This window comes from Ctenopharyngodon idella, chromosome 5 (genome assembly GCF_019924925.1).
Source record: "Ctenopharyngodon idella isolate HZGC_01 chromosome 5, HZGC01, whole genome shotgun sequence".
Lineage (NCBI taxonomy): Eukaryota > Metazoa > Chordata > Actinopteri > Cypriniformes > Xenocyprididae > Ctenopharyngodon > Ctenopharyngodon idella.
Window position 1 is genome coordinate 44,005,950 of NC_067224.1, and position 26,896 is coordinate 44,032,845.

The window sequence follows — 26,896 nt, forward strand, 5'->3', positions numbered from 1 at the left end:
AGACCTTGCATTTTCCAACATGACAATGCCAGACCACATACTGCATCAATTACAACATCATGGCTGCGTAGAAGAAGGATCCGGGTACTGAAATGGCCAGCCTGCAGTCCAGATCTTTCACCCATAGAAAACATTTGGCGCATCATAAAGAGGAAGATGCGACAAAGAAGACCTAAGACAGTTGAGCAACTAGAAGCCTGTATTAGACAAGAATGGGACAACATTCCTATTCCTAAACTTGAGCAACTTGTCTCCTCAGTCCCCAGACGTTTGCAGACTGTTATAAAAAGAAGAGGGGACGCCACACAGTGGTAAACATGGCCTTGTCCCAACTTTTTTGAGATGTGTTGATGCCATGAAATTTAAAATCAACTTATTTTTCCCTTAAAATGATACATTTTCTCAGTTTAAATATTTGATATGTCATCTATGTTGTATTCTGAATAAAATATTGAAATTTGAAACTTCCACATCATTGCATTCCTTTTTTATTCACAATTTGTACAGTGTCCCAACTTTTTTGGAATCGGGTTTGTAAAAACAATATGTCTTTTGCTTATAGCAAAATCTTTAAAACTTTTTTCCTCCATTGAGCTTGGCACATTGCATTATGGGATAGCCCTCTCCACAAAGGAAGCATGCCACCTTAAATTTTGGCATTGAAAAAGGTATCTCCATTCAGAAATATGTGTCATGGGCGCTTTTAAATGTGTAGGAAGCTCACTAAATGGGACAATTTCAAATAACACTGAACACATTGTTAAGAGCGACTAGTAAGTTGTCAAAACTTTGGGTGAAGTGAATAGATTGAAATCACAATGGGTCAAAGGCTGGCTTGGGTGAAGCGCTTCCAAACACACAGCGGCACATGTGCGGTAATGATTATGGAAGCTGTCCAAACTTTAGCACAATCAAAGCGATTGAACTGATATTGTGGCTGATGCTGAACACTATTGATCCAGCAGAGGAGTGGGATGAGTCTGATGGTAAAGATTTTTTTTTCAAAAAAAATTCTGCTAGTTGTGATTTTATGTGCAAAATGTGAAAGAGAGGAAAAAATTACACAAAACACACACGCTCATGTTACTGTACAGTGTTTTGGATGAACCAAACCGCACCTTTTGTGAGCGCAACCTGAAACCAGAGATGCTGGGATTGCTGTAAAGGGCTGGCTTTTCTGTCTTCTTTCCTCCTCCCTTTTCCCTCTTCATTCACATAAACCAGGCAGGGACGAGGTGTCAGGGCATTAACATACAATGCTGTTGGATTTTTTTTTTTTTTTTTTTTTTACATAATACGTACTAGAGCAGCCAGGTACTTATAGACTCACAAGGTTAGTGAGATGAAAGACCTCGTTGCTCTTCAGCCGGATGCACTTTTTTCTTTTCCCAGCTAAGCTTTAACTCTTAGTTGAAGAAGTGTCCTGTGAGCTACAAGCCATCTGAATTCACAGTGGACTGTTGCTTTTTTTGTGAAAAAAAACTTAATTTTGCTTGTGAAGAAAATTGCTTTTCATCAAAGGTATGTTTATGTGTCATTCTCATTATAGGGCGTCATTTTACAGGAAATGCGTTGCATTGAGAAAATGAAGAATTATTGATTTTCTTTTCTTTTTTTTAAATTATGCGTTATGCAAAATTAAAATAATAAATAGCATATATTTTTTCTAATTTTCTGCAACAATTATGGAAGTAGTTATTAATTGCTATGTATTATTATTTCTCAGAAGTAAGTTCTTTTAATTGTTGATCTTTTAGACTTTAAGGTTCACCTGTTGCACTTCTGTGTTTTGATATTTAGAGGAGAAAAAAAAATTCCATCAGAAATTTAAAAATGCAAAATTTAACTGAATCTGAATTTTTTTAAAAATCAAGTCTGAACTCAAAAGCGAGTTCTCTCCCGGTTTATCGCTGACTTTAAGGGGGTATTTTCGCGAGCTCCTGAGATCTGTCAGTGTGAGAAGGAGAGGGAGGGGAAACACAGGCGACACAAAAGGCAACATTATTCCCTCGTGGATCCATGCTGCATCCAGCCATGAATGGAGTATTGAAAAACATAATATTGGTGGCTAGATTAATTTTCAGGCCCTCACAACCACACCATTTTGTCTGCAGGCTTGCAGCGATTTGGGTTATAAAATGTTCTCAGCAGCTAATTGGCTGCACAATAAGCTTTGTGAGAGACAGGGTTTTAGCAGATCAGAAACTGCATGTGAATGGGAAGTGGATGTGATTCTCGGCGGGTGACGTGATTTCTGTTGCTGTTGGATGGAGGTTTAGCTGTGGTTGTTTAGATGTTTCTGCAGGTTCCTGATTGTTTTTGAGGCACCTGTGGAAGAGAAAAATAACAAATGAGATCTCTTTTCCTCTGAGCATCCATTTATGTCCAGTTATTTTAGATACTATTATAGTTTTTATTTTTATATTGCCTGTTTTACTAATTTTGTTGTTTTTTTGTCATTTTTATTAATTTTTTTAAATGTCTATATGTAGTTTTAGATTTGTATCTGTTTTAGTTATTTTAGTACATCAAGTTAACTAAATGAAGTTGAGAAATGTTTCATAATTTTATTTGATTTATTTCAATATTAGTGGTTCTTGTGAAGCAAAGCATCATTATTATTATCTCACATACTTATTCTTCTTACTTTTCCGGCACCTATCTCGTCTTGCACTATTTGTCATGGACCCGTGAATGAGGCATCAGATCACACAGCTTATTAAAGACAACACTGCTCTGACTTTTATAAGTGATCAGGTGTACGATGTTCGTCCAGCAGGTGAAAAATCCCATAGACTTAACACTGGACAGATCTCTGCATCAGAATGTCATAGAGACTTGTTTTTTTTTTTAGGATTTTAGTTAACTATGGGCTTAAAGTTAACTATGGGCTTAAACCTTGGACTGAAGCTCATTTGGATCTGATGTTTAGATCTCACAGGTAGGTAACCAGCGCTTTCCTTCCAACCTTCCTGCCTCCATGAACCAGCGCCGCCCCCCTTCCGCACCCCTCCGCGCGGGGAGAGACGAGAGGCGCCCCATCGGTGTCATCAGCTGCCTGAGCGTTCAGGACAGTCCCAGTGACAGATTCGCAGGAAGTAGCGTTTAGCTGCTGACGATGGCGACCACAGACAGCAGAAATGTCTTTTTGTGCGCCCGAGGCCCGGAATGTTCACTATCTGCCCCGCGGAATATCATATTCTCCCCCAGATCGGAGATCCTGAGCCGTATCCCACCATTTACACGCATTCCAGTGTAAGGTCAGGAGGGTTTTAGGAAAAACAAAAAGGAAAATACACTGCAAATCCGACTAAGTTTTGAGCAAACATTTGAGGAAATCCATTGCCTTAAAAAAAAAAAAGCAAATTTAAAAGCTTCAGCCCTTCAAACATTTATTTGATGTATTATTTATTTGATTTATTTGAATAAACACAAAGTTAATTTAACTTAAAGGGTTAGTTCACCCAAAAATGAAAATTATGTCACACACATAAACAGAAGCTCAACCGAACCACGTGAGAACAAACCTCTTGCTGAAGCTCAAACGTGCTGCGTAACACGAGAATGAACCTCATTGGTGCTCGGCGAAGCTCAAACGTGCTGCGTAACACGAGAATGAACCTCATTGGTGCTCGGCGAAGCTCAAATGTGCTGCGTAACACGAGAATGAACCTCATTGGTTCTTGTTGAAGCTCAAACGTGCTGCGTAACACGAGAATGAACCTCATTGGTTCTTGTTGAAGCTCAAACGTGCTGCGTAACACGAGAATGAACCTCATTGGTTCTTGCTGAAGCTCAAACGTGCTGCGTAACACGAGAATGAACCTCATTGGTGCTCGGCGAAGCTCAAACGTGCTGCGTAACACGAGAATGAACCTCATTGGTTCTTGCTGAAGCTCAAACGTGCTGCGTAACACGAGAATGAACCTCATTGGTTCTTGCGGAAGCTCAAACGTGCTGCGTAACACGAGAATGAACCTCATTGGTTCTTGTTGAAGCTCAAATGTGCTGCGTAACACGAGAATGAACCTCATTGGTTCTTGTTGAAGCTCAAACGTGCTGCGTAACACGAGAATGAACCTCATTGGTTCTTGCTGAAGCTCAAACGTGCTGCGTAACACGAGAATGAACCTCATTGGTTCTTGTTGAAGCTCAAACGTGCTGCGTAACACGAGAATGAACCTCATTGGTTCTTGCGGAAGCTCAACAGAGGGACAGAAATCTCTCAGATTGTGTTTATGTTTGTACATGTATGGCTCCGGGCAAATGGGTCAAAAACTTGGAGCTGTCACGTGCAAATCAATCTGAAAAACATCATGTCTTTCACAGGGAAAAATACATAAAGTGCATCGCTTCAACACTAAAATTCATAACTCATTAACACATGATCAATTTTTTCCGAAATCTCTGGAACATACTGCACAAACCTCTCTGCATTAACAGTGAGCACATGGCCTCAGAACGATCGGTCTGCTCTCGTATCAATATGTGTCTATCCAGAAGCGCCCGTGGCCTGCAGGCTGAACATTTGTTGTTGTTGTTGTGGTGTGTGTATGTGTTTTTTACATAACATACTATGAGGAGAAGCCGTCCAATCACTGACGAGCAGATTCAGTAGTAGCCTAGTTACTGTAATAACCTCGCCGTCTGGTGTCAACTACAGTGAGAATAAACAACAGAAAGAGTAAATTGCATACTCATAACCGGATTGTGAGAGATTAAAGGGACTCACTGAAGGTGTTTGTATGTTCTGCAGGAGTTCAGGTGGATCTGTTCTGCCATGAAAGGTCAGCGTGTGTCAGACGGTGTGCGCAGATGTTGGAGATCTGCTGTCTGGATCCTCACCGGCCTGCTGGCATTATTGTTTCTGATCAGTGTCATCACCATTCTTCCCTCCGGTGAGTGAGAGATTTTAGATACAATTTTATATACACTATAGTCAAAAGTTAGGAATAATTATTTTTTTTATTTTTATTTCTGAGTCTGTTATGCTCACCAAGGCTGCAATTATTTGATCAAAACTGCGTGAAAATTGTGATACATATATATACATATATACATATATATATATATATATATATATATATATATATACATACAGCAAAGGCTCATTAAACTGATCAAGTAAAGACATTTATAATTAATAATATATTTTTTTTTATTTCAAATAAATGCTGTTGATTGAACTTCCAAGTCATCAATGGTCTCCTCAAAAAATATTAAGCTGTTTTCAACATTGATAATAATCCGAAATGAATAGCAAATCATCATATCAGAATGATTTCTGAAGGATCATGTGACACTGAAGACTGGAGTAATGATGCTGAAAATTCAGCTTTGATCACAGAAATAAATTACATTTTACAATATATTAACATAGAAAACAGCTATTTTAAATAGTAATAATATTTCACAATATTATTTGGTGAGCATAAGAAACTTTAAAAAATCTGATGTATTCCAAACTTTAGACCGGTAGTGTATAATATATTTTAGAAGTTAATATGAAACACTAAAACCATCTAAAACAGTATTTTGCTAATTATATAATAACCCCTAACTTTATTGGGGGGCAAATTGTTTTGAATCCAGCAGTAAACCACAAAATAAAATAATAAAATAAAATAAAATAAAATAAGGTTCATTAGTTAAACATTAGTTAATGTATTAACTAACATGAACTAGCCATGAGCAATACATTTATTACTGTATTTACTAATCTACGTTAACATTAGTTAATAAAAATGCAGTTGTTCATTGTTTGTTCATGTTAGTTCACAGTGCATTAACTAATGTTAACAAATACAACTCTTGATTTCAATAATGTATGAGAAATGTTGAAATTAACATTAGCAAAGATTAATAAATGCTGTAGAAGTGCAGTTCATTATTAGTTCATAACTAATGTAGTTAACTAATGAAACCTTATTGTAAAGTGTTACAAGTATAATTATAATATAATATAATATAATATAATATAATATAATATAATATAATATTTAGCACAGCATGTTAAACTAGATGAAAATGAGAAATGTTGCTTTGACAACTATAGCTGAAATAAAATAAGTATGAAATAAGTACGATTGATGAAGTAATTTTATTTTAGTTCAAGTAACACATTTTTTTTTAATGGTTTTAGTTTTAGTTAACTAACCCTAGTTTTAACCACTACAGCATGCGATCAAGTATTAAATCGCTGTCTATAAATGTCTGCTTTATAGGGACAATAATCAGAATCAAAGACAACAGCCTCCAGGCTTAATGAATCCTGGTGGAACTGAACACTCAGAGTCATTTTTCATTGTCCGTTCAGGACGAAAATCCCCTGTTCACCGCAAACCTTTGAAAAAAGACAGATGAACTAAAGACTTAATGAGGACATGGACATCTGAGAAGATGCTTAAATGTGTCAGAGCATTATAGGAGGTTTCCTCTGCTGTACAACTCCCAGATCAATGCCTTCCCATGAATCTTACAAATGATCGTCAGTGACGCAAACACGAACAAAGACATGAGATAATGTGTGTACAGTATGTGCCGCAAACTTAGATTGTTGTCAGCAATTCTCACTATTAACTAGTTGCTTATTAACTTAACTAGGATATTGGCTGTTTATTAGTACTTATAAAGCAGATATTAATGCCTTATTCTGCATGACCTTATTCTACATCCCATAATCCTACCCAATACCTAAACTTAACAACTACCTTCCTATTAATAAGCAGTAATTAGGAATTTATTGGTATAAAAGTCATAGTTAAAAGCGAGAATTGGACCCTAATCTAAAGTGTGACCTAAATTACAATATATAAAATGTAAATATAATGTGATTGAGAATTGCATATTTAAGTTACTTGATGATGATGATGATGATGATGTCTGGTGTATGTTTAATTGTTTTGATCTTTTCTGTGTGCAGGAGATATCGAACTCAAACGAAGATCAGTTTCCAGTAAGTATCATCATATATTAAACCTTTATATTTTTTCATGACTTTTCATAAGCAACCCTAATGTAATGATGCCAGCCGCAAAGACCACACGAAACACACTAACAACCACATAACAACATTCTAAAAACACTGCAACAATGTAGCAACATTCTAAACAATGTAGAACACTGCGGTGGCAAGCAATTCAAAAACATTCAATGTAAAAATCTAGTTTGTTACTAATAACTGCAGCTTCAGATGTACAGCATGTGTGAATGAACCCTGAAGCGTTATATTTAGAGCGACTAACGTTTCAGTGACATACGCATTAATAAGCGGAGAAGCCTGTGAATTGACCTAAATGATGTGATGGAAAAACCCCTCATTTTCTGCTGTCTTTGTGAGGTGCTGAAATCCTACACCATCGATTCACAGCTTCATACAATAGTTTGCATAGGCACTAGCATTAGCTGTCTCGAAACGCTACAAAACACAGGACAAACAACCCCTCAGTGAAAGTGACCAGTGTGTCTGTGGAGGAACGGAAGGTCAGGGCCTTCTGAACAAACACAACAAAGTAGTCTAGGCAACATGTCATAAAATGTTGATTTATAAAAATATTTCGATTGGAACTATATATAAATACACTTTAATGACAGCAGCACTGGAGCCAACAATACTGACATTTGATTGATCATCTAGAAATACTGCACTCTAATATATGTCAAATATATGCCTTATTCATACATACATACACAATATATATATATATATATATATATATATATATATATATATATATATATACACACACACACATTTATTTGATCAAAAATACGATTTGATTAAAAAAACAATAATACTACATATTACTACAATAATACTAATACTACTACAATTTAATATAACAGCAAAATATATTTTCTGTAATAATGTAAAGTCTTTAATTTCACTTTTGTTCAATTTAGTGAATCCATTTTTATTTTATTTTTGAATATTTTATTTTAATTTTAATTTTTATTTATGTTTAACATGCATGTTTATGTTTAAGTTAAATATAGTTAAATATAAGTATAGTTTTAAAAAAACTAAAAACTAAAATTATAATGATTAAAACAGTATTTTATTAACCAACATATTTTGAATGGTAGTGTATATATTAATCTATATATAAATAAAAAACCTAAAATTAATATATATATATATATATATATAATATTTTTTTAATATTTGTTTTTTATATTTATTTTGTATTTTATTAATGTATTAATCTTTAAAATGTTTAACTTAGTGATATAAAAATAAAAGTTATACACACACACACACACATACACACATATACATACAGAAAAGAAAATAAATATAGATATAATATAAATATATGATAATATAATGATATCTATGATATAAATAAAACATTAATAAAATACAAATAAACATAAAAACAAAACAAAAATATGAAAAACGACATTATATATATATAATACATATATAAAAAATGACATTATATATATATATATATACACACACACACACACACATATATATATATATATATATATATATATATATATATATATATATTGAAAATCACAATAAAAACTTTTAAAGTTTTTTTATTGCAATTGGGAAATAAATTTAGGATTTCAAAGAAAACTCAAAAGACATGGCACACAATGAATAACACGCATTTGACATTGTGCACTATTTCTATATATTCTATACATGAGTTTTCTGAGAACACATCTTAAGTGGCTCATTAATGCGTCTCAGAGCTCTAAACTGAAGTAGATAATATGCAATAAAACTTAAGTGGAATTATTGATCATTTTTTATTACTATGTAAAAGATTGAATATCCACTGGCTTGTAAACTGAATCTGATCAGATTCGCAGCGCATTTCTGAATATCTGATCTTGCATTATGAGGTGTGTATTATTGTGCCGAACCACATACTTCTGTCTGTCTGAATCAGGGCCTGAGCAGAATTCAGTCTTCCTGTTTCACCGAGTCTAAGATTACAGGAAAATAGATGTAGTAGATATAGAGGGCTGTAGCTCTGGAGGGCCAAGAACCTCCTTTCAACAAATAATTTCACCACAATCGTTGTTTTCTCTCTATCTCTCTCTGACTTTCTCTCCTGTTTTTCCCCCACAGCCAATACTACAAATGCCTCGGTGACAACACAGTCTAACGGTGAGCATCTTAGCAATTCACTTTCTCACCCTTTCTATCTTTGAACAAAATCCTTTTAAGAAAAGACAAGTTTGCCGTCACCCATTGTGGTCAGAGAGAAGAGAGAAGGTGGATTGAAACAGATCATAATTGCCTCAAAGTCACAAAAAAAGACAGGTCACTTCCTCTTGCTCAGTTTACACAATCCCCTTCTCCACCGCTATGCCATGTCCTCTCTCTCTCTCTCTCTCTTTTAGGAGTCATATGTCATATTTAGACTTATTATTGTGCCTTAAGTTGAAGGGGATTAGGGACATTCTTACAGGGTTCATTATGTCATTATATTTGAGCTGTACTGCTCCGTTTCTCAACTTATTCAGAAGCCAGAGGAGATTTCATGTGCACTAGACTATGACCTTCAACTGAACACGAGATTTTTTTGGACATGATCCTTTGGACTGTATTTTTGAACATGTACACTCTTAAAAATAAGGTTCCAAAAAGTTATTTTCATAGTAATGCCACAGAAGAACCATTTTTGGTTCCCCAAAGAACCTTTTTTAGTGAAAAGAAGAACATTTTGAAAATCTAAAGAACCTTTTTTGCACTTTAAAGAACCTTTTGTGGAATGAAAAGATTCTATGGACACTTCATGGAAGCATTAATGCCAATAAAGAACCTTTATATTTATGAGTGTACCATGTCTTTTTTGGATATGATACCATGTACACCAATCAGGCAGAACATTATGAGCACTGACAGGTGAAGTGAATATCATTGATTATCTCTTCATCACGGCACCTGTTAGTGGGTGGATATATTAGGCAGCAAGTGAACATTTTGTCCTCAAAGTTGATGTGTTAGAAGCAGGAAAAATGGGCAAGCGTAAGGATTTGAACGAGTTTGACAAGGGCCAAATTGTGATGGCTAGACGACTGGGTCAGAGCATCTCCAAAACTGCAGCTCTTGTGGGGTGTTCCCGGTCGGCAGTGGTCAGTATCTATCAAAAGTGGTCCAAGGAAGGAACAGTGGTGAACCGGTGACAGGGTCATGGGCGGCCAAGGCTCATTGATGCACGTGGGGAGCGAAGGCTGGCCCATGTGGTCCGATCCAACAGATGAGCTACTGTAGATCAAATTGCTCAAGAAGTTAATGCTGGTTCTGATAGAAAGGTGTCAGAATACACAGTGCATTGCAGTTTGTTCAGAACTGCATCAGAACTGGACCACGGAGCAATGGAAGAAGGTGGCCTGGTCTGATGAATCACATTTTCTTTTACATCACATGGATGGTCAGGTGCGTGTGCGTCATTTACCTGGGGAACACATGACACCAGGATGCACTATGGGAAGAAGGCAATCCAGCGGAGGCACTGTGATGCTTTGGGCAATGTTCTGCTGGGAAACCTTGGGTCCTGCCATCCATGTGGATGTTACTTTGACACGTACCACCTACCTAAGCATTGTTGCAGACCATGTACACCCTTTCATGGAAACGGTATTCCCTGGTGGCTGTGGCCTCTTTCAGCAGGATAATTCGCCCTGCCACAAAGCAAAAATGGTTCAGGAATGGTTTGAGGAGCACAACAACGAGTTTGAGGTGTTGACTTGGCCTCCAAATTCCCCAGATCTCAATCCAATCGAGCATCTGTGGGATGTGCTGAACAAACAAGTCTGATCCATGGAGGCTCCACCTCACAACTTACATGACTTAAAGGATCTGCTGCTAACATCTTGGTGTCAGATACCACAGCACACCTTCAGGGGTCTAGAGGAGTCCATGCCTCGACGGGTCAGGGCTGTTTTGGCAGCAAAAGGGGGACCAACACAATATTAGGAAGGTGGTCATAATGTTATGCCTGATCGGTGTATATACCAATGGTACATGTATAAGTCCATCATTCAGTACTATGGTACTGCCACAGTTTACAGGCACCTGTTAGTTCTGATGCAGTTCTGAACAAACTGCGATGCACTGTGTAAATTACATTTTACTATATATTCACATAGAAGACAGCTATTTTAAATTATAATAATATTTCACAATTTGACTGTATTTTTGATCAAATAAATGCAGCGTTGGTGAGCAGAAGAGACTTCTTTCAAAAACATTAAAGAATCTTAATCATTCCAGACTGTTGAATGGTATTGTAAGCTTGAACATTCTTCTAATTACCTGTTCTTCTTCCTCAAGTGCGGCTGATGAACGGCAGAAACCAGTGTGAGGGCCGCGTGGAGGTGCTTCATAACGGCACGTGGGGGACAGTGTGCGACGACGACTGGGACATGGTGGACTCTAACGTGGTGTGCCGGCAGCTGGACTGCGGAGTGGCCGTGGCCGTGGGGAGCAGCTCCAAGTTCGGCCAGGGCTCCGGCCCAATCCTGCTGGACAACGTGGACTGTAAAGGGGGAGAGATGGACTTGAGTCAGTGTGGGAATCAGGGATGGGGCGTCCATAACTGCTACCACTATGAAGATGTGGCCATCACCTGTAGAGGTATGTGGAGTGAGCAAAATGTTTATCAAAACGTCAAGAAATTATTAAAGGATTAGTTGACTTCAGAATTAAAATTTCCTGATAATTTACTCACCCCCATGTCATCCAACATGTTCATGTCTTTCTTCAGTCGAAAAAAAAAAAAGAAGGTTTTTGAGGAAAACATTCCAGGATTTTTCTCCATATAGTGGACTTCACTGGGGTTCAACGGGTTGAAGGTCCAAATGTCAGTTTCAGTGCAGCTTCAAAGAGCTCTACATGATCCCAGACGAGGAATAAGCGTCTTATCTAGTGAAATGATTGGCCATTTTCTAAAAAAAATAAAAAAATAAAAAAAATGTATATACTTTTTAACAGAAATGCTCATCTTGCATCTTACTAAATTGCCACGCATTACGTAATCACGTTGGAAAGGTCACGTGTGATGTAGAAGGAAGTACCGTGGTAGGGTGAAAAACTCCATCTCATTTTCTCCTCCAACTTCAAAATCATCCGACATTGTTGTTTTACCTTTTTTGTAAAGGGCGTTTATCTTAGTTTTTGCACGTTCACTTTGTAGACACCGGATCGGTACCTTCGCCTACGTCACGCGTGACCTTTTTAACATGATTATGTGATGCGTGGAGCATCACAGAGCAGTGCAAGACGAGCATTTGTGGTTAAAAAGTATATCTTTTTTTTTTTTTTTTAAGAAAATGACTGTTCCGCTAGATAAGACCCTTATTCCTTGGCTGGAAGTGAAGTCTACTATATGGATAAAAATCCTGGAATGTTTTCCTCAAAAAGCTAAAATTCTTTTTGACTGAAGACAGAAAGACAAACATCTTGGATGACATGGGGGTGAGTAAATTATTAGGAAATTCTAATTCTGAAGTGAACAAATCCTTTAGTAAATTAAGTGGTGCTGTCTCAAGACACATTTGCATGCATTATTTAAACACCTGCACTAATTTACTTTTAAAACACTGGAGAATTTCTACAGTTTGGCATGTTTCGTACTAATATGTGGTGATAATTAATTATGCATGGGTTCAATGGCATTAACTAAATGCGAGATCATTTATTTTTTGTTTCTCACAGGCAATAATGTTGTCGAATCTCGAGGCCTGGAGCCCACCACACCGCCCCGTCTCATCACGGGTTTAAGTAAGTTGCACAGTTTATTTGAACTCTTATATGAGGATATCAACTTGAAGTTCATTACAATGTTTTATTTAAACATCTTTTGAAATGTTGATATTGTCAAACTAATTTAAGCAGGATGGAAAGTTTCATCACTGAATTCATCTGACACTTGGGATGCATCTCAGCTCCCTAGTACTTTAAATAACATAAAAACTTATATAATAAAGATATCAGTTCTGCAGTTGTTCATAAATACCAGTAGTGAGGTTTTACAATGAGGACACTGTCAGTGTCCCAATGTGTAGTGAGCCAGAGTCCTTACTGTCCCAGCCAGTTCAAAACCTAGGAGAGAGCCAACTGAGATGCATCCTTACTGTTTACTGTTGATTTCCCTCCAAAATGACGTCACTTCCTGGAGGATGATGTCTTTCACAGGAATTTAAACAAGACTTTAAAAAAGACTAAAAGAATGGAAAGTGACATTAAGGACATTTGATTATGAATTAAAACAAAGGAAAAACAGTAATTCATGACTTTATAAATTGTTAGTGAAATGATTTAAATTCCACCTTCATATTCACGTCATGGTGATATGTTGATTAAAACTAATACAATTTACATCTTTACATTTTTAAAATATTTTTAAGAATTAGTTTATGATGTATATTTGTTTTAATAATGAAATTAAATTAATTTTTATTATTTTATTCAATATATTAAGACATGTATGATGTACTGCATATATAGTGAATGACCCAAAATGTCCAATTTTAGGGCCTAATTGTAGTTTTTTTTTACTTTAATTGTTTAAAATGATTTTTTAATATATTTTCCATTTTCATTTTAGTTAAAGTTTTAGTAATTTTGTTGGGTTTTGTCATGTTTTTTTTTTTTAAATAGGTCTTTTTTTTATTTAAGTTGTAGTGATTTTAGTATATTAAGTTAAACTAAACGAAGACGAGAAATGTAAGTTTAAGTTTTTTTCAGTTTTATTTTATATCAGTAAACCTTTATCTTATTTAAAGCAAAAAAAAAAAAAAAGTTTTGTTTTAATTAACTATAATAACTCTGATTATAGTTCTGATTTATCCCAAATTAAAAGTGCAGTGATGAACTAAGGATCACAGCAGAACAGTTTCTGAGGGGATCATGTTCATCCTGTCTTTGTTTTTCATGTCCTGTTTCAGTCATTAGAGGCGGCACCCATATCTAGTTCATAGGTTATGATGGCTAAAGAAAGTAACAAAGCCTTATGGGAATGTGTTTGGGGAATTTAATGGCATTTTCATGGTACGGAATCATCGCTTGAGTTTTTGTTCCTCTGGCAACACGAGAACGGCTTTTGTGTCCATGAGGCAGCATCGCTCAATAAAACAATATGAGATATATCAGCATGTTTGCTTGAAACCATAGCCCTGCGTTTGCATCATACTCAATGAGACTGGCAGACTAAAATGACCAATAATCCGGCCCACACCCTCTATGGAGCAAACTATAGGAATTCTGAGAGCAAAGATGCCTTTAAATTATAGAGTTTCTATTGAACAAAATACTACAGGTGGTTGTTTGTCGATGATTTCATAATGTTTCAGAATAAACACTAACAATAGAAGTGAATATATGCACAGAAATAGCCCAGAAAATCACATAAAATATTTAAAGCCGTACATTATTGAATGTAAAGTACATGTAAGAATAACTTTTATATTGTAATATTTCAAGATGAACATTCACTGGACTGAAGCAACTTACGTTTACTTGATTATCCATACATCATAAATCATGTTCAAATGTGAGCCTCAAATATGATCGTCAGGCTTTTGAGGAAGGTTTATTTGTTCATCTCTCAATCATCATTGTATTGCATTGCATTATACACCGATCAGGCATAACATTATGACCACCTTCCTAATATTGTGTTGGTCCCACTTTTGCTGCCAAAACAGCCCTGACCCGTCGAGGCATGGACTCCACTAGACCCCTGAAGGTGTGCTGTGGTATCTGCACCAAGATGTTAGCAGCAGATCCTTTAAGTCCTGTAAGTTGTGAGGTGGAGCCTCCATGGATCGGACTTGTTTGTTCAGCACATCCCACAGATGCTCGATTGGAATGAGATCTGGAGAATTTGGAGGCCAAGTCAACACCTCAAACTCGTTGTTGTGCTCCTCAAACCATTCCTGAACCATTTTTGCTTTGTGGCAGGAGCATTATCCTGCTGAAAGAGGCCACAGCCACCAGGGAATACCGTTTCCATGAAAGGGTGTACATGGTCTGCAACAATACTTAGGTAGGTGGTACGTGTCAAAGTAACATCCACGTGGATGGCAGGACCCAAGGTTTCCCAGCAGAACATTGGCCAAAGCATCACACTGCCTCCGCCGTCTTCTAGCCATCTCAATTTAGCCCTTGTCAAACTCGCTCAAATCCTTACGCTAGCTCATTTTTCCTGCTTCTAACACATCAGCTTTGAGGACAAAATGTTATGCCTGATCGGTATATGTTTTAAATTTACAGAGCTCTGATCATAAAACTAAGCATTTAAATATCATCTCACTAAGACATATTATTGGCAGATATTGATATTTATATGCATTTTATGTACATATCTGCTATACTGTGATAAAGATCTCATTGAAGCATCTGCACTAAATTGCGTATTTTTTGCTCAGTTTAGGCCTCTGAATAAAATTAAGCAGTTTTTTCCTCCATATTCTCACTATATCGTACTATATGCATCCTAAAAGCCTGATGTATAAAATGTGATACTCAAAAAAAAACAAAAACAAGGCAAACTTTTTTTTAAACATTTTGTCAATAAACTGTTCCATTACAAAAAAAACAAAAAAAAAAACAGGATTAACCATTTGATGCATGCTTTATTAATGTTTCTTCCTACTTCAAAACAATTATTTGCTTTCCAAAATGCTGTATTTTGATCCTGCATTAGAAAGCAGTAGTACTCCAGAGGTATTTGGTGCACTTCCACTGTCAGTCATTTTATTTTTTATATTTACAATGCACTGTAGTGCCCGTCATGCATCAGAGAGTTTAATCACACGTCTGGCTGTCACATATAGTCATTAAACCACGACTGACCTTCCTCTGCTGTAGGAGATGGTGCCATACGTTTGGCTGGGACTTCGGACCGGTGCCAGGGCCGGGTGGAGATCTACTACCAGGGCAGCTGGGGAACGGTGTGCGATGATGATTGGAGCATGGCAGACGCGGCAGTCGTGTGTCAGCAAATCAGCTGCGGACAAGCTGTCGCCGCACCTACGAACGCCTACTTTGGCTACGGCACGGGACAGATTCTGTTGGATAACGTGAACTGTAATGGGCATGAGAGCACTCTGGCCACCTGTTACAGCCTCGGATGGGGAGTGAATAACTGCGGGCATCATGAGGACGCAGGTGTCATCTGCTCAGGTGGGTTTGGCATCTCGTCTAGGTATAGTAATATAATTGAGCAGCAAATCAGCATATTAGAATGATTTCTGAAGGATCATGTGACACTGAAGACTGGAGTAATGATGCTGAAAATTCAGCTTTGATCACAGGAATAAATTACATTTTAACATATATTCACACTGAAAACAGTTATTTTAAATTGTAATAATATTTCACAATTTTTACTGTATTTTTGTTCAAATAAATGCAGCCTTGATGAGCACAAGAGACTTCTTTCAAAAACATAAAAAAAAAATAAAAAAAAAACGTAATTATACCAAACTTTTGACCAGTAGTGTACATGCATTTTTGAAATTTTCAATATGGTCTCAGACTTTCAGACCCCACTGTAAGTGAATATTCAATGATACTGTATTAATGTGATTGTAGATGTAACTCTCTCTCTCTCATATTGCAGGTTCAAGTTCCACCATGGTCCCGGTTATAAACACAGAGTCTTTAGGCAGAGATTTCATCATTCCAGAAACCACACCAGGTATAAATGCTGCTTATACTGTACGCAGGGTCTGTAACTTCACCTGCTATTTTCAATAATACACGGTTGAATTAATAGCCAATTCATTGTTATTAACTGCTGTGCATGACCATCCATTCTGGCATTTACCATGGGCTGTAGTGAATAGACCATCTGTCACACACTGCCTGCAGATTTTCCTGCATAATAAATCCCTTAAAGCACCAGCAGATGGCGTGCTTTCAAAACACAGTGTCATTTTGTGTTCCTCATTCTTTCTCCTCCTTTCTCTGTTTTCTTTAGTGACAGAAATGCCAGTTCCAGTTACTGTGACAACAACCACTATGTCCACTACAGCCTCAACAACGAAAGGTAGTAAAGACATTGAGATGACAATCTCAGTACGCTGCTGCTGTGCAATTATCTCAACAGTGACCATCTCTGAACTTCCATCAGTTTTACTGGATGATATAGAATTTCATAATGGTTTGCACTGCCAATGGATACTGCTGGATATAATGAAATTGAGTAGAGAGACGGATGGAGGGACGGACTGACAGACAGACAGATCAACAGATAGATACTTAGATAGATAGATAGACAGATGATAGATACAGACAGACAGACAGACTTCTTTCAAAAACTTTAAAAACCTTACTGACCCCAAACCTTAGAACGGTTTATGGCAATAAAGCTTTTATTCTACTCTTTCGTCTCTCTCACACCCTCTGCATCCATCGTTCCTTTCAGAAAAGCCAAACATTCGTTTGGTGAACGGCATTAACAACTGTCAGGGCCGAGTGGAAGTCCTCTACTTCACTGTCTGGGGAACCGTGTGTGATGATGACTGGGATATGGATAACGCTCAGGTGGTCTGCAGACAGCTGGGATGCGGGCCGGCTCTTGCAGCCAAGTCTCTGGCTTACTTCGGCTATGGTTCAGGTCCCATACTGCTGGATAACGTTGACTGCAATGGCAGTGAGCAAAAGCTGACCGACTGCTTTAATCTGGGGTGGGGACAGCATAACTGCGGCCATTACGAAGACGCTGGAGTGATCTGTGCACGTAAGAGAAGACAGCAAATATTACATACATTACAAAGCATTTAGGCCTGTTTAACCTGGTATTAAGATGCGTTTTGGTCGATCGGATCACAAGTAGATGAGGTAGACACATTCCCGTTTACACCTGGTGTTTCAACCACTTCTGTCCTGATTTCTTCGAGGGGAGGGTCTATGGATTAGGAATCGAAAATCGATTCCAAATCTGGAATTGGATACTTAAGGTCAGGAATCTACAGAAGCTTGTTTCCGCGACTGAATAAAAAAAAATCTCACAATTCTGACTTTTTTTCTCGCAATTGCGTGATATAAACTCGCAATTGCAAGTTATAAAGTCAGAATTGCGAAATATAAAGTCACTATTGCGAGATATAAAGTCAGAATGGCGAGATATAAACTCACAATTGTGAGATATAAACTCGCAATTCTGAGAAAGAAATTCTCTTTTTTCCACAGAATTGGACTTTATAACTCGTAATTGAGAGTTTATATTTCACAGTTCTGAGAAAAAAAGTCAGAAGTGCGAGAAAAAAGTCAGAATTGCGAGATAACGCAATTGTGACTTTATATCACGCAATTTTGACTTTATATCACACAATTCTTACTTTATAACTCGTAATTCTGACTTTATATCTCGCAATTCTGACTTTATAACTTGCAATTGTGACTTTATATGAATTGTTTTTATTCCGTGGTGGAAACAAGCTTCCATAGGAATCGGATACTTGTTCTAATATTAAAATTTTGATTCCTCTTATCGATTCCTTTGTGTGCATTTTAATATGACTCTAAACCATTCTATGCTGAGCACATATCCAAAGTGTGAACGTAACGTAAACAGTTGACAAAGAAAACGCATAACAGTATATTGGATCGGTGCATCTCTTAAAGTGACAGCAGCCTAAAATTCCTGCTGCCGTCTCTATAATAACGTTAATCAAACAACAAAAGACAAAGAAAAAAAATCACTCACTGTTCTAGACTGAATAACTTTGGTAACTATATTTGTAATGTATATTTTTTATGTATTAAATGCAGTGTTTTTTCATTTGATTACAGTTTCTGTACCTAAATACCTGAAAAACTTGAAACACTGAAAAAAATTAGAACAGCCTTCTGTCTGTACCACCTTGACATGTTTGCTCACTGTTTTGCTATTATTCTTGCGCTTCGACTTGTTCACTGAACTGAACAGCCAATCAGAGTTCTCTCTTTCGCCAATGGTGCAGAACACACTGGGAAAACTTAAAGCTTAAAAAAGGTCCGCCTTTGCCCAATGGCCGATCGCTGGCTTGGTGTGTCCCAGGCTTTAGACCCCATTTACACCTGTATTTAGCATTGTCCACTTGTGATCTGATCGACCAAAACACATCTTAAAAGGAATAGTTCACCCAAAAATTAAAATCCTGTCATTAATTACTCACCCTCATGTCATTCCACACCCGTAAGACCTTCGTTCATCTTCAGAACACAAATTAAGATATTTTTGATGAGATGCAAGAGGTATATGACTCGTCCACTGACAGCAATATAATCAACACTTTCAAGGTCCAGAAAATACTAAAGACATTGTTAAAATAGTTGACGTGACTGCAGTGGTTCAACCTTAATGTTATGAAGCGATGAGAATTTTCATTTTTGTGTGAACTAACCCTTTAATACCAAGTGTAAAAATGGCCTTAGAGTTATTACATCTAAATGTCATGCATTTTGCATTTATGTGCATAAATAATGTGCATACTTTTAATAAATGTACTAATAATGAGAGAATATTATTTCCAAAATGTAATATATATTAACTCCATTTTATTTGAATTATTTAAATAAAAAATTGAAATCTATATATGTAGCTGTATTTCACAAAAGCATTTTTTACATATACTGTATTACAATTTGTTGTTTTTTATTTTCAGGTAAAACATATTATAATATAAAGTATAAACATAACAAATAATACAAGATCTTGATCAAAAATTGATGTGCTTCTTGAAGGAAATAACATCACAACATTTATTTCCATCAAGAAGTGCTTCAATTTTTGGTCAAGATCTTGTATTGTAAATGCACAAGTCAATCACTCTGTAAAGTCTCCTCCAGCAATCCCAAAGATTTTCAATGAATTTAAGTTCAGGGCTCAGAGGTGCCAATTCATGTGTGAAAATGATTCTTCTTGCAACATTAAAATCAAGTTTTTAATGTTGTTTATATGTCTATGTGGTGTTTTTAATATGCTTTAAGACAAACCATGTGCAAATTCATAAGTCAACACCATTGCTGAGTATTTTCTCCTTAAATCTGAAGTGAAAAAACGTCTGTGACGTCACAAAACCAATCACGTCAACGTGCCGGTGTGCTTTAGGGGGTTTGGGCTTTGTGTAACAATAACAACACATTATTAGCTGTTTGATAACATAGTCAAGCAAAAGTCTAATCATATTAATTACCGTTACGTGTCGCATGTTGTAAAGAGCGATACCATTGTGCATTGTTTACCTCAGTAAGTTGACCGAGTGGATCTCTGAGCTGGAGTGAGCGAGTAGAGGCGGGGCTAATTTGCATATTCATTGAACCATGTATATTAAATGAGGCAAGGGTGTAGAGTTACATTCAAGCTATTTTAAGGCATGAAGAAATTTTTTTTACAGGAAAAAAATGTTTAAATATGTCATTTTGGAGATCAAAGATGAGTTTTAAGGGATAAAATTATTTACTACAGGGGGACTTTAAGAAATGAAAAGCTACACACTCCATCGATTAGGGTTAGAAGAACTGTTCCCAAATATATAACATGCTAGAAACATAATAATCAGTCCAATCATAGACTCTTAAGCATTTGCCTATTTAAATCCAAACAGCGACTTTTTTTGGGGCCGGGCAGTCTATATCATATATATATTCAGAGGTCAGTCAATGCACACAAACATGCATGTGCGTTAGTCCTTCATTCATGAAATTCATTCATTCACTACACCAGCATCTTAGTATGAAAGAACACACACACACACACACACACACACACACACACAATCCTCACTGCAAACTCAACACAATGTTCTGCTGAACTGAGTCTCCAAGGCAATTTTCCCTCTGGTGCGCTTCCTCTTTTACACAGTTACAAACACACACACACACACACCCCTGCACATCCATCAATTACCAATACTCTCAAACACATACAAACTAACATCCAAAATTTCACATTAATTTGGCCACTGTCTGTTTTTGGAATCCCAACATCAACCATCGAGAAAGAGGGAAATCACAAAACTGATTCAAGTTCAGCATTTGCAATCAGCAACTTCAGCAGCATCCTCTGTATGACAGTTGGCCATATCTACATGAAAAATAAAGAGGCCCGTCAGAGCACATCATCGTCAGCACAGACCCACAGGGAAAGTCGGCCTCGGTACAGGCCACGTGCATCACTAACGCATAAATATATGCATGCATCTGTCTAATAGATGAGCATTTAAAAGAACAGGGAAAGACTAAAATAAACATGAGATAAAGATAAAGAAATTAAAATACAAGTATCAACATTTAGAGCACCTCTATACAATTGCTAGAAAATTTTACAAATAGTTACAAAGAAAATGCAAGTAACACAATTAATTAAAGAGAAATATTTTCTTGTAAAACACTCCAGTTATCTTTGTTTTATCTACAACTTCAAAGAAAGAGTATATTCAGTCACAGTAAACAAAAGTTAACCAAAATAATTTTCTATCTTCTAATGTAAGTTTTTGTGTTTTCTGTCTTTCAGCACCTTTGGAATTTGAGGTAATGGGAAGAGACTTTGGCATAGGGATAACAGGGAGCATTACAACTACGACTGCAACTACAACCACAACACCAGCGGAAGGTAAGCACACCGAAGGTGACGCTCAAGTTAACATCCTCAGAGGCATTTCAAAACCATTCGACATCAAGTGCAGTGCATGGAAACACACTGATATGTCCATATGTTGTGGTTATAAATGGAGCACATAATGGGAAACCATGTCACTGGCCTAATTGCATAACCCCTTTATTATGTTAGGTGATTATTTTATAAGCTAGGAAAGAAATTCGGGCCAAAAATGATGTTAGGATTTTTATATATAATATAGCTGCGAGCAGCAAATAATGGGGTTCAAGCGCTTTAAGGCCTTTAAACAGATGCGTATTATGTTTTATTTAGCAAGCCTGTAACTATCTAGATCATAGATGAAAAAGACCATTTACAGCCAATACAGGCAATTTTACAGAATTATTGAATACTGACCACTGATTGGACGAGACATCTGTCAATCAATACATGCAGAAAGTACAGCAGGCTGCGGCAGGAGAAAGTCAATTCACATTCCATGTGTAAATATTACAGCTGTCCATTTAACCGGCTAACTTAGGTCACATCCACACAAAGCCAGAGCTTTCCCTATCCAATCTTTTTTTTTTCCTCGTCTCAAGAAATACACTATATTGCCAAAAGTATTGGGACACCCCTCCAAATCATTGAATTCAGGTGTTCCAATCACTTCCATGGCCACAGGTGTATCAAATCAAGCACCTAGGCATGCAGACTGCTTCTATAAACATTTGTGAAAGAATGGGTCGCTCTCAGGAGCTCAGTGAATTCAAGCGTGGTACTGTGATAGGTTGCCACCTGTGCAGTAAGTCCATTCGTGAAATTTCCTCACTACTAAATATTCCATGGTCAACTGTTAGTGGGATCATAACAAAGTGGAAGCAATTCCACGAAGTGGTAGGCCACGTAAAATCACAGAGCGGGGTCAGCACATGCCGCACAGTGCACAGAAGTCGCCAATTTTCTGCAGAGTCAATAGCTACAGACCTCCAAACTTCGTGTGGCCTTCAGATTAGCTCAAGAACAGTGCGTAGAGAGCTTCATGGAATGGGTTTCCATGGCCGAGCAGCTGCATCCAAGCCTTACATCACCAAGTGCAATGCAAAGCGTCGGATGCAGTGGTGGGATGAATTAGAGCGGAGACTGTGAGCCAGGCCTTCTCGCCAACATCACTGCCTGACCTCACAAATGCACTTCTAGAAGAATGGTCAAAAATTCCCGTAAACACACTCCTAAACCTTGTGGAAAGCCTTCCCGGAAGAGTTATAGCTGCAAAGGGTGGGCCAACTCCATATTAAACCCTACGGATTAAGAATGGGATGTCATTAAAGTTCATGTGCACGTAAAGGCAGGCGTTCCCCAAAACTTTTGGCAATATAGTGCGTACACACAAAACCACTGAAACCGACTCAAAACGATGTAGTATACATGCCAGACCAGTATGTGGCGCTGTAATTTTGCCACAGAGATACACAAAAAATAAAGAAGAAGACTTGAAGCATGCGCATAAACCTTGCACGCTGTATACAAACTTAGAAATAAAGCTTTACTTTAGTAAAGCTAATAGGCTCAGTAGCTTCTGCAGCACAAACACAAGCATGTAGTCCGCTATTGTTGTTGTTGCTGTTACACTGACCCTCGCGTACAAGTAAAAAGTGAACTATACTTTGGGCTTTTCTCCTGCCGCAGCCTGCTGTAGGCCTACTTTCTGGCAGAAAAAGGCAGTTTCTGCATGTCTTGATTGACAGATGTCTCATCCAATCAGCAGTCAGTATTCCATTCGCCACATTCCTACCTTTTCCGTTTTGTTTGACTTCTCGTTATGTTTTCTGACTTTTTTTTTAATACTTTCCATTGCGTTTATATTTTGTTGTTTTGTTTTTGGATTTGTTATGTTGTATTCAGAATTGGCCACTAAGGAAATATGTTTTTTAAAGCTTTTTAACAGTTATAGCGCCACCTATGCTCCGATCTCCATAAAAGTTGGCATGCTTCTTTAAAATCATATGTCAGATGTGCTCACCTAATTTCGTGAAGTTTGTGAGTTTTGGTTTAAGATTTATATTTTAAATGACCCTGTTATAGCTATCCAAAAGGTAAAGTTCAACATTTTTTTGATAATTATTGACCTAGAGAGTTTAGAGAATTATCCTGCAGTGGTTTTATGGAGGTTGAGCGAAAAACCTAGGACTAGTTCGCAAAAGTAGGTTTATTAAATATTTTAAAATTTTAAATATTAAATAAACACACAGCTTATCCAGTTCTCTCTTATCCTTTCTCTCCTCAAGCTACCATCAGGCTCGTGGGAGGCCTGCATCGTTGCGAGGGCCGTGTGGAGATGTACCTGAGAGGAGAATGGGGTACCGTGTGTGATGACGCTTGGGATCTTACAGATGGTAAGGTGGTGTGCAGGCAGATGGGCTGCGGGCTGCCTAAAGCCGTCCAGGGACAGGCCCACTTTGGTCCCGGTCGTGGCGCAATCCACCTGGACAACCTGAAATGCACAGGCACAGAAGCTACTCTCATTCAGTGCTCTCACATAGGATGGAATGTCCACAACTGTGACCACTCAGAGGACGCCAGCGTCACATGTTCACTCTAATGACTCCGCCCACCTCAAGCCACGCCTGCCAGTAGACGCAGTGGGAGGGGACAGGAATAGCATTGACTCCAGGACTTGTATAAATTTTGTACATAACACCTCACGCCAACCCTGAAGAATAGATTTTAAAGATGAAATAGTTATTTGGGTGTGAAACAAGAAAAAATAAGTTATGCTAATACTGTAATAAATATTATGAATGAAGATTCGAATTATGCACTTTATAAACTATACGAACGTGTACACATAGGTGGATAAATAAGCTGAGGCTATTGATATACAGTGGAAACCAAAGTTTTAGACTCTCCTCTCCTTAGGCATTCTGATGTAGACTGCAAGCAACAAATTTATTATGCCATACAAAAATTGATGTACTGTACTGCTGGTACTCGTTCTTAAAATGGATCTGTTTCCTCTAACTGAATGCTAGAAGTAAACGTTTAAATTTTTTCTGTTTTGAAGATCGTTATGTTGTATATCTTACAGTAAAGTTCAAAGTGGATCTGAATATCTTTAGCATCTTATTGAATGTCAAAACTGCATTCGTTATTCAAAAATATTTGTCTGAATTGGTCTGCTCAGAAAAAAAAATGTTCTCAGGTCCATTTTGATTGGGAAAAATAATAGTTTCAATGCAAAATTTTCTGTCTTTTTTTGTCTCTGTTCCATCATTTGTGAGTAGATTAAATTAATGGGATAAAAGGAATATTGCATTTGTACTGAGGAAACTAAACCATGTCATTGGCCTAATTGCATAATAGTATATTAGGTGGTTACTTTATAAGCTAGGAAAGAAATTTAGGCCAAAAATGATGTTAAGATTTTTATATATAATATATAATTAAAGATTTGATATACCTAAAGTAACAAGAAAAGAAAACAATGTTTGTGATGTCATTTTTTTTACTGTACAGACTTTCATAAAATATTGGGGTGAAATGTCAACGTTTTTGTCAATATACACGCATGGGGAAAAAAAGGGCCCAGGAGTGTATATATGGAAATAAAGTATGCTATGATTTGATTATATATTCTTAAATTTTCACCTATTAAGACAAAATGGCACATTATTTATTCTTCCAGCAGGTGCGCTACATAATAAAAGTTTCATCATCTGTGTCTTATATTTCACATATTACAATGAATATGTGATAGATGTATTTTACTATTTAATATTAGTTATAATTGGAGTTTGGTTCTTTTGACAACATGTTTTATTTCCCCCAATAGCCTTTCTGTAGCCAAGAAGAGGGTATTTTTAAAATTACTTTTAAAAATAAACCAAGAATGAAAAATATTTGCTCGTCGATTTGCTCGTCGAAATTTTCGGGTATTTTGGATTTTTTGAAAAACCTACTTTTGCTAACTAGTCCTAGGTTTTTGGCCCAATCAGAACCAAACCAGTGCAGTGAGATTCTCTGGAGTCTGATTGTCAATAATTATCAAAAAAAGTTGAAATTTCAATTCAAGGTCCCTAAGGGCCGCCAAAACGTTCGAAGTGTGTGGAGCCGCTTTTACTAAAATGGCTGTAACACGTGAACAGAATGAAATATTTGCACCAAACTCGGCACACATGTGTAAGAGTGAAAAAGGACGTGGCGACTGGCCATTTGGTGGCACTATAACAGGAAAAGACATGAAAACGGCTATAACTACTTCACCGTCAGTCTGATTGACTTGAAAATTGGCATGCAGTGTCTTTGTCCGAGGTGTCATGATTGTCTATGAGGACATTGATGCATCTCAAAAAACATGGCCGCCATCTGCCAATGAAATTTGAGCAGCCATCAGATTAAGGTTAACGGAGGCCGATTAGAACGAAACTCGCTGGGCCTGTTTGACTCATGGCTCTAGAGGCCTGTGAGAAATTTGAAAGAAATCAGCCACCAGGGGGCGCCTTCATGTTTTTCGCGTGCGTAAAGGATTGTGTATCGCCGATTTTTCGCACATGCCCACAACATTTGTACCACATGGTAGAACCTCATTCTGAGCAACTTTGTCTCTAGGACCGCCGCTGTCCATCGACTCGTTTGTTAAATATTGGAAATTACTTCAAAAACCAACTTTGGCGAACTAGTCCAAGGTATCTGGCTCAACCTCAATAAGCTTTATAAACCATAAATTTCCTACAGTAAATTGCCTGTATTGGCTGTAAACGGTCTTTTCCATCTATGATCGAGATGGTTACAGGGTTGCTAATTAAAACATTATACCTTTTTACGCATGTGCTTAAAGGCCTTAAAGCGCTTGAACCCCGATAATTGCTGCTCGCAGCTATTTTTTTTTACAATTTCCAGTTTATATATACACTGTCTATAACGCATGTCCTTTGTGCGTCACTGCCATTTTACTATGAATAAAATGAAAGTATGGATGTGCATGAATTAATAAATATCTATTTGCTTTAGAGGCTCCGTAATAAACCGGAAATTGTAACGTATGAGAACAAAATATTTAAAAATGAAAATAGTTTCTCTTGCGCACGCGAAGGTCTGTATATATTTTTTTTGCAAAAATCATAATACTGACTATGATTTAGCTATTTTTTTAAAACATCAAATGAAAAAATAACAAAAACATTATTATTATTATTCTGGGACTAAAATATAGGCCTAGTTATACATATTGCTATAATTCTACAAACATGCACACCAGTTTCAGGATGCTGTTTACAAAGTGACCAATCTATGTAAATATTATCGCTTAAATTTTGTAAATAGTTATTTTCGTCAAG

The 26,896-nt window shown here is 37.0% G+C and overlaps 1 protein-coding gene and 1 long non-coding RNA gene across 2 annotated transcripts; one reads left to right on the forward strand and one right to left on the reverse strand.

The window, feature by feature from the left end:
• Positions 1-1,174: 1,174 nt before the first annotated feature.
• Positions 1,175-15,966, reverse strand: LOC127513138 (uncharacterized). The gene is made up of 4 exons (XR_007930347.1): positions 15,827-15,966; positions 11,285-11,507; positions 4,733-4,852; positions 1,175-2,328 (listed from the first exon to the last, which is right to left on the reverse strand). It is a non-coding gene; the product is annotated as an uncharacterized LOC127513138 (long non-coding RNA).
• LOC127513121 (scavenger receptor cysteine-rich domain-containing group B protein) lies at positions 4,781-26,781 on the forward strand. Its single transcript, XM_051894729.1, has 11 exons — positions 4,781-4,898; positions 6,923-6,955; positions 9,092-9,130; positions 11,303-11,605; positions 12,686-12,751; positions 15,842-16,156; positions 16,596-16,673; positions 16,956-17,024; positions 17,403-17,717; positions 21,477-21,575; positions 23,849-26,781. Exons 1-11 carry the CDS (start codon positions 4,781-4,783, stop codon positions 24,160-24,162), a joined length of 1,749 nt encoding a protein of 582 aa, XP_051750689.1. The 3' UTR covers positions 24,163-26,781.
• Positions 26,782-26,896: the final 115 nt, after the last annotated feature.

Bases quoted from the DNA above. Each gene is read 5' to 3' on its own strand.
- LOC127513121 (XM_051894729.1), top strand. From the start codon at position 4,781: ATGAAAGGTCAGCGTGTGTCAGACGGTGTGCGCAGATGTTGGAGATCT. The intron at 6,956-9,091 runs GTAAGTATCATC...TTTCCCCCACAG, and splicing joins CAAACGAAGATCAGTTTCCA to CCAATACTACAAATGCCTCG. The intron at 16,674-16,955 runs GTATAAATGCTG...TGTTTTCTTTAG, and splicing joins CATTCCAGAAACCACACCAG to TGACAGAAATGCCAGTTCCA.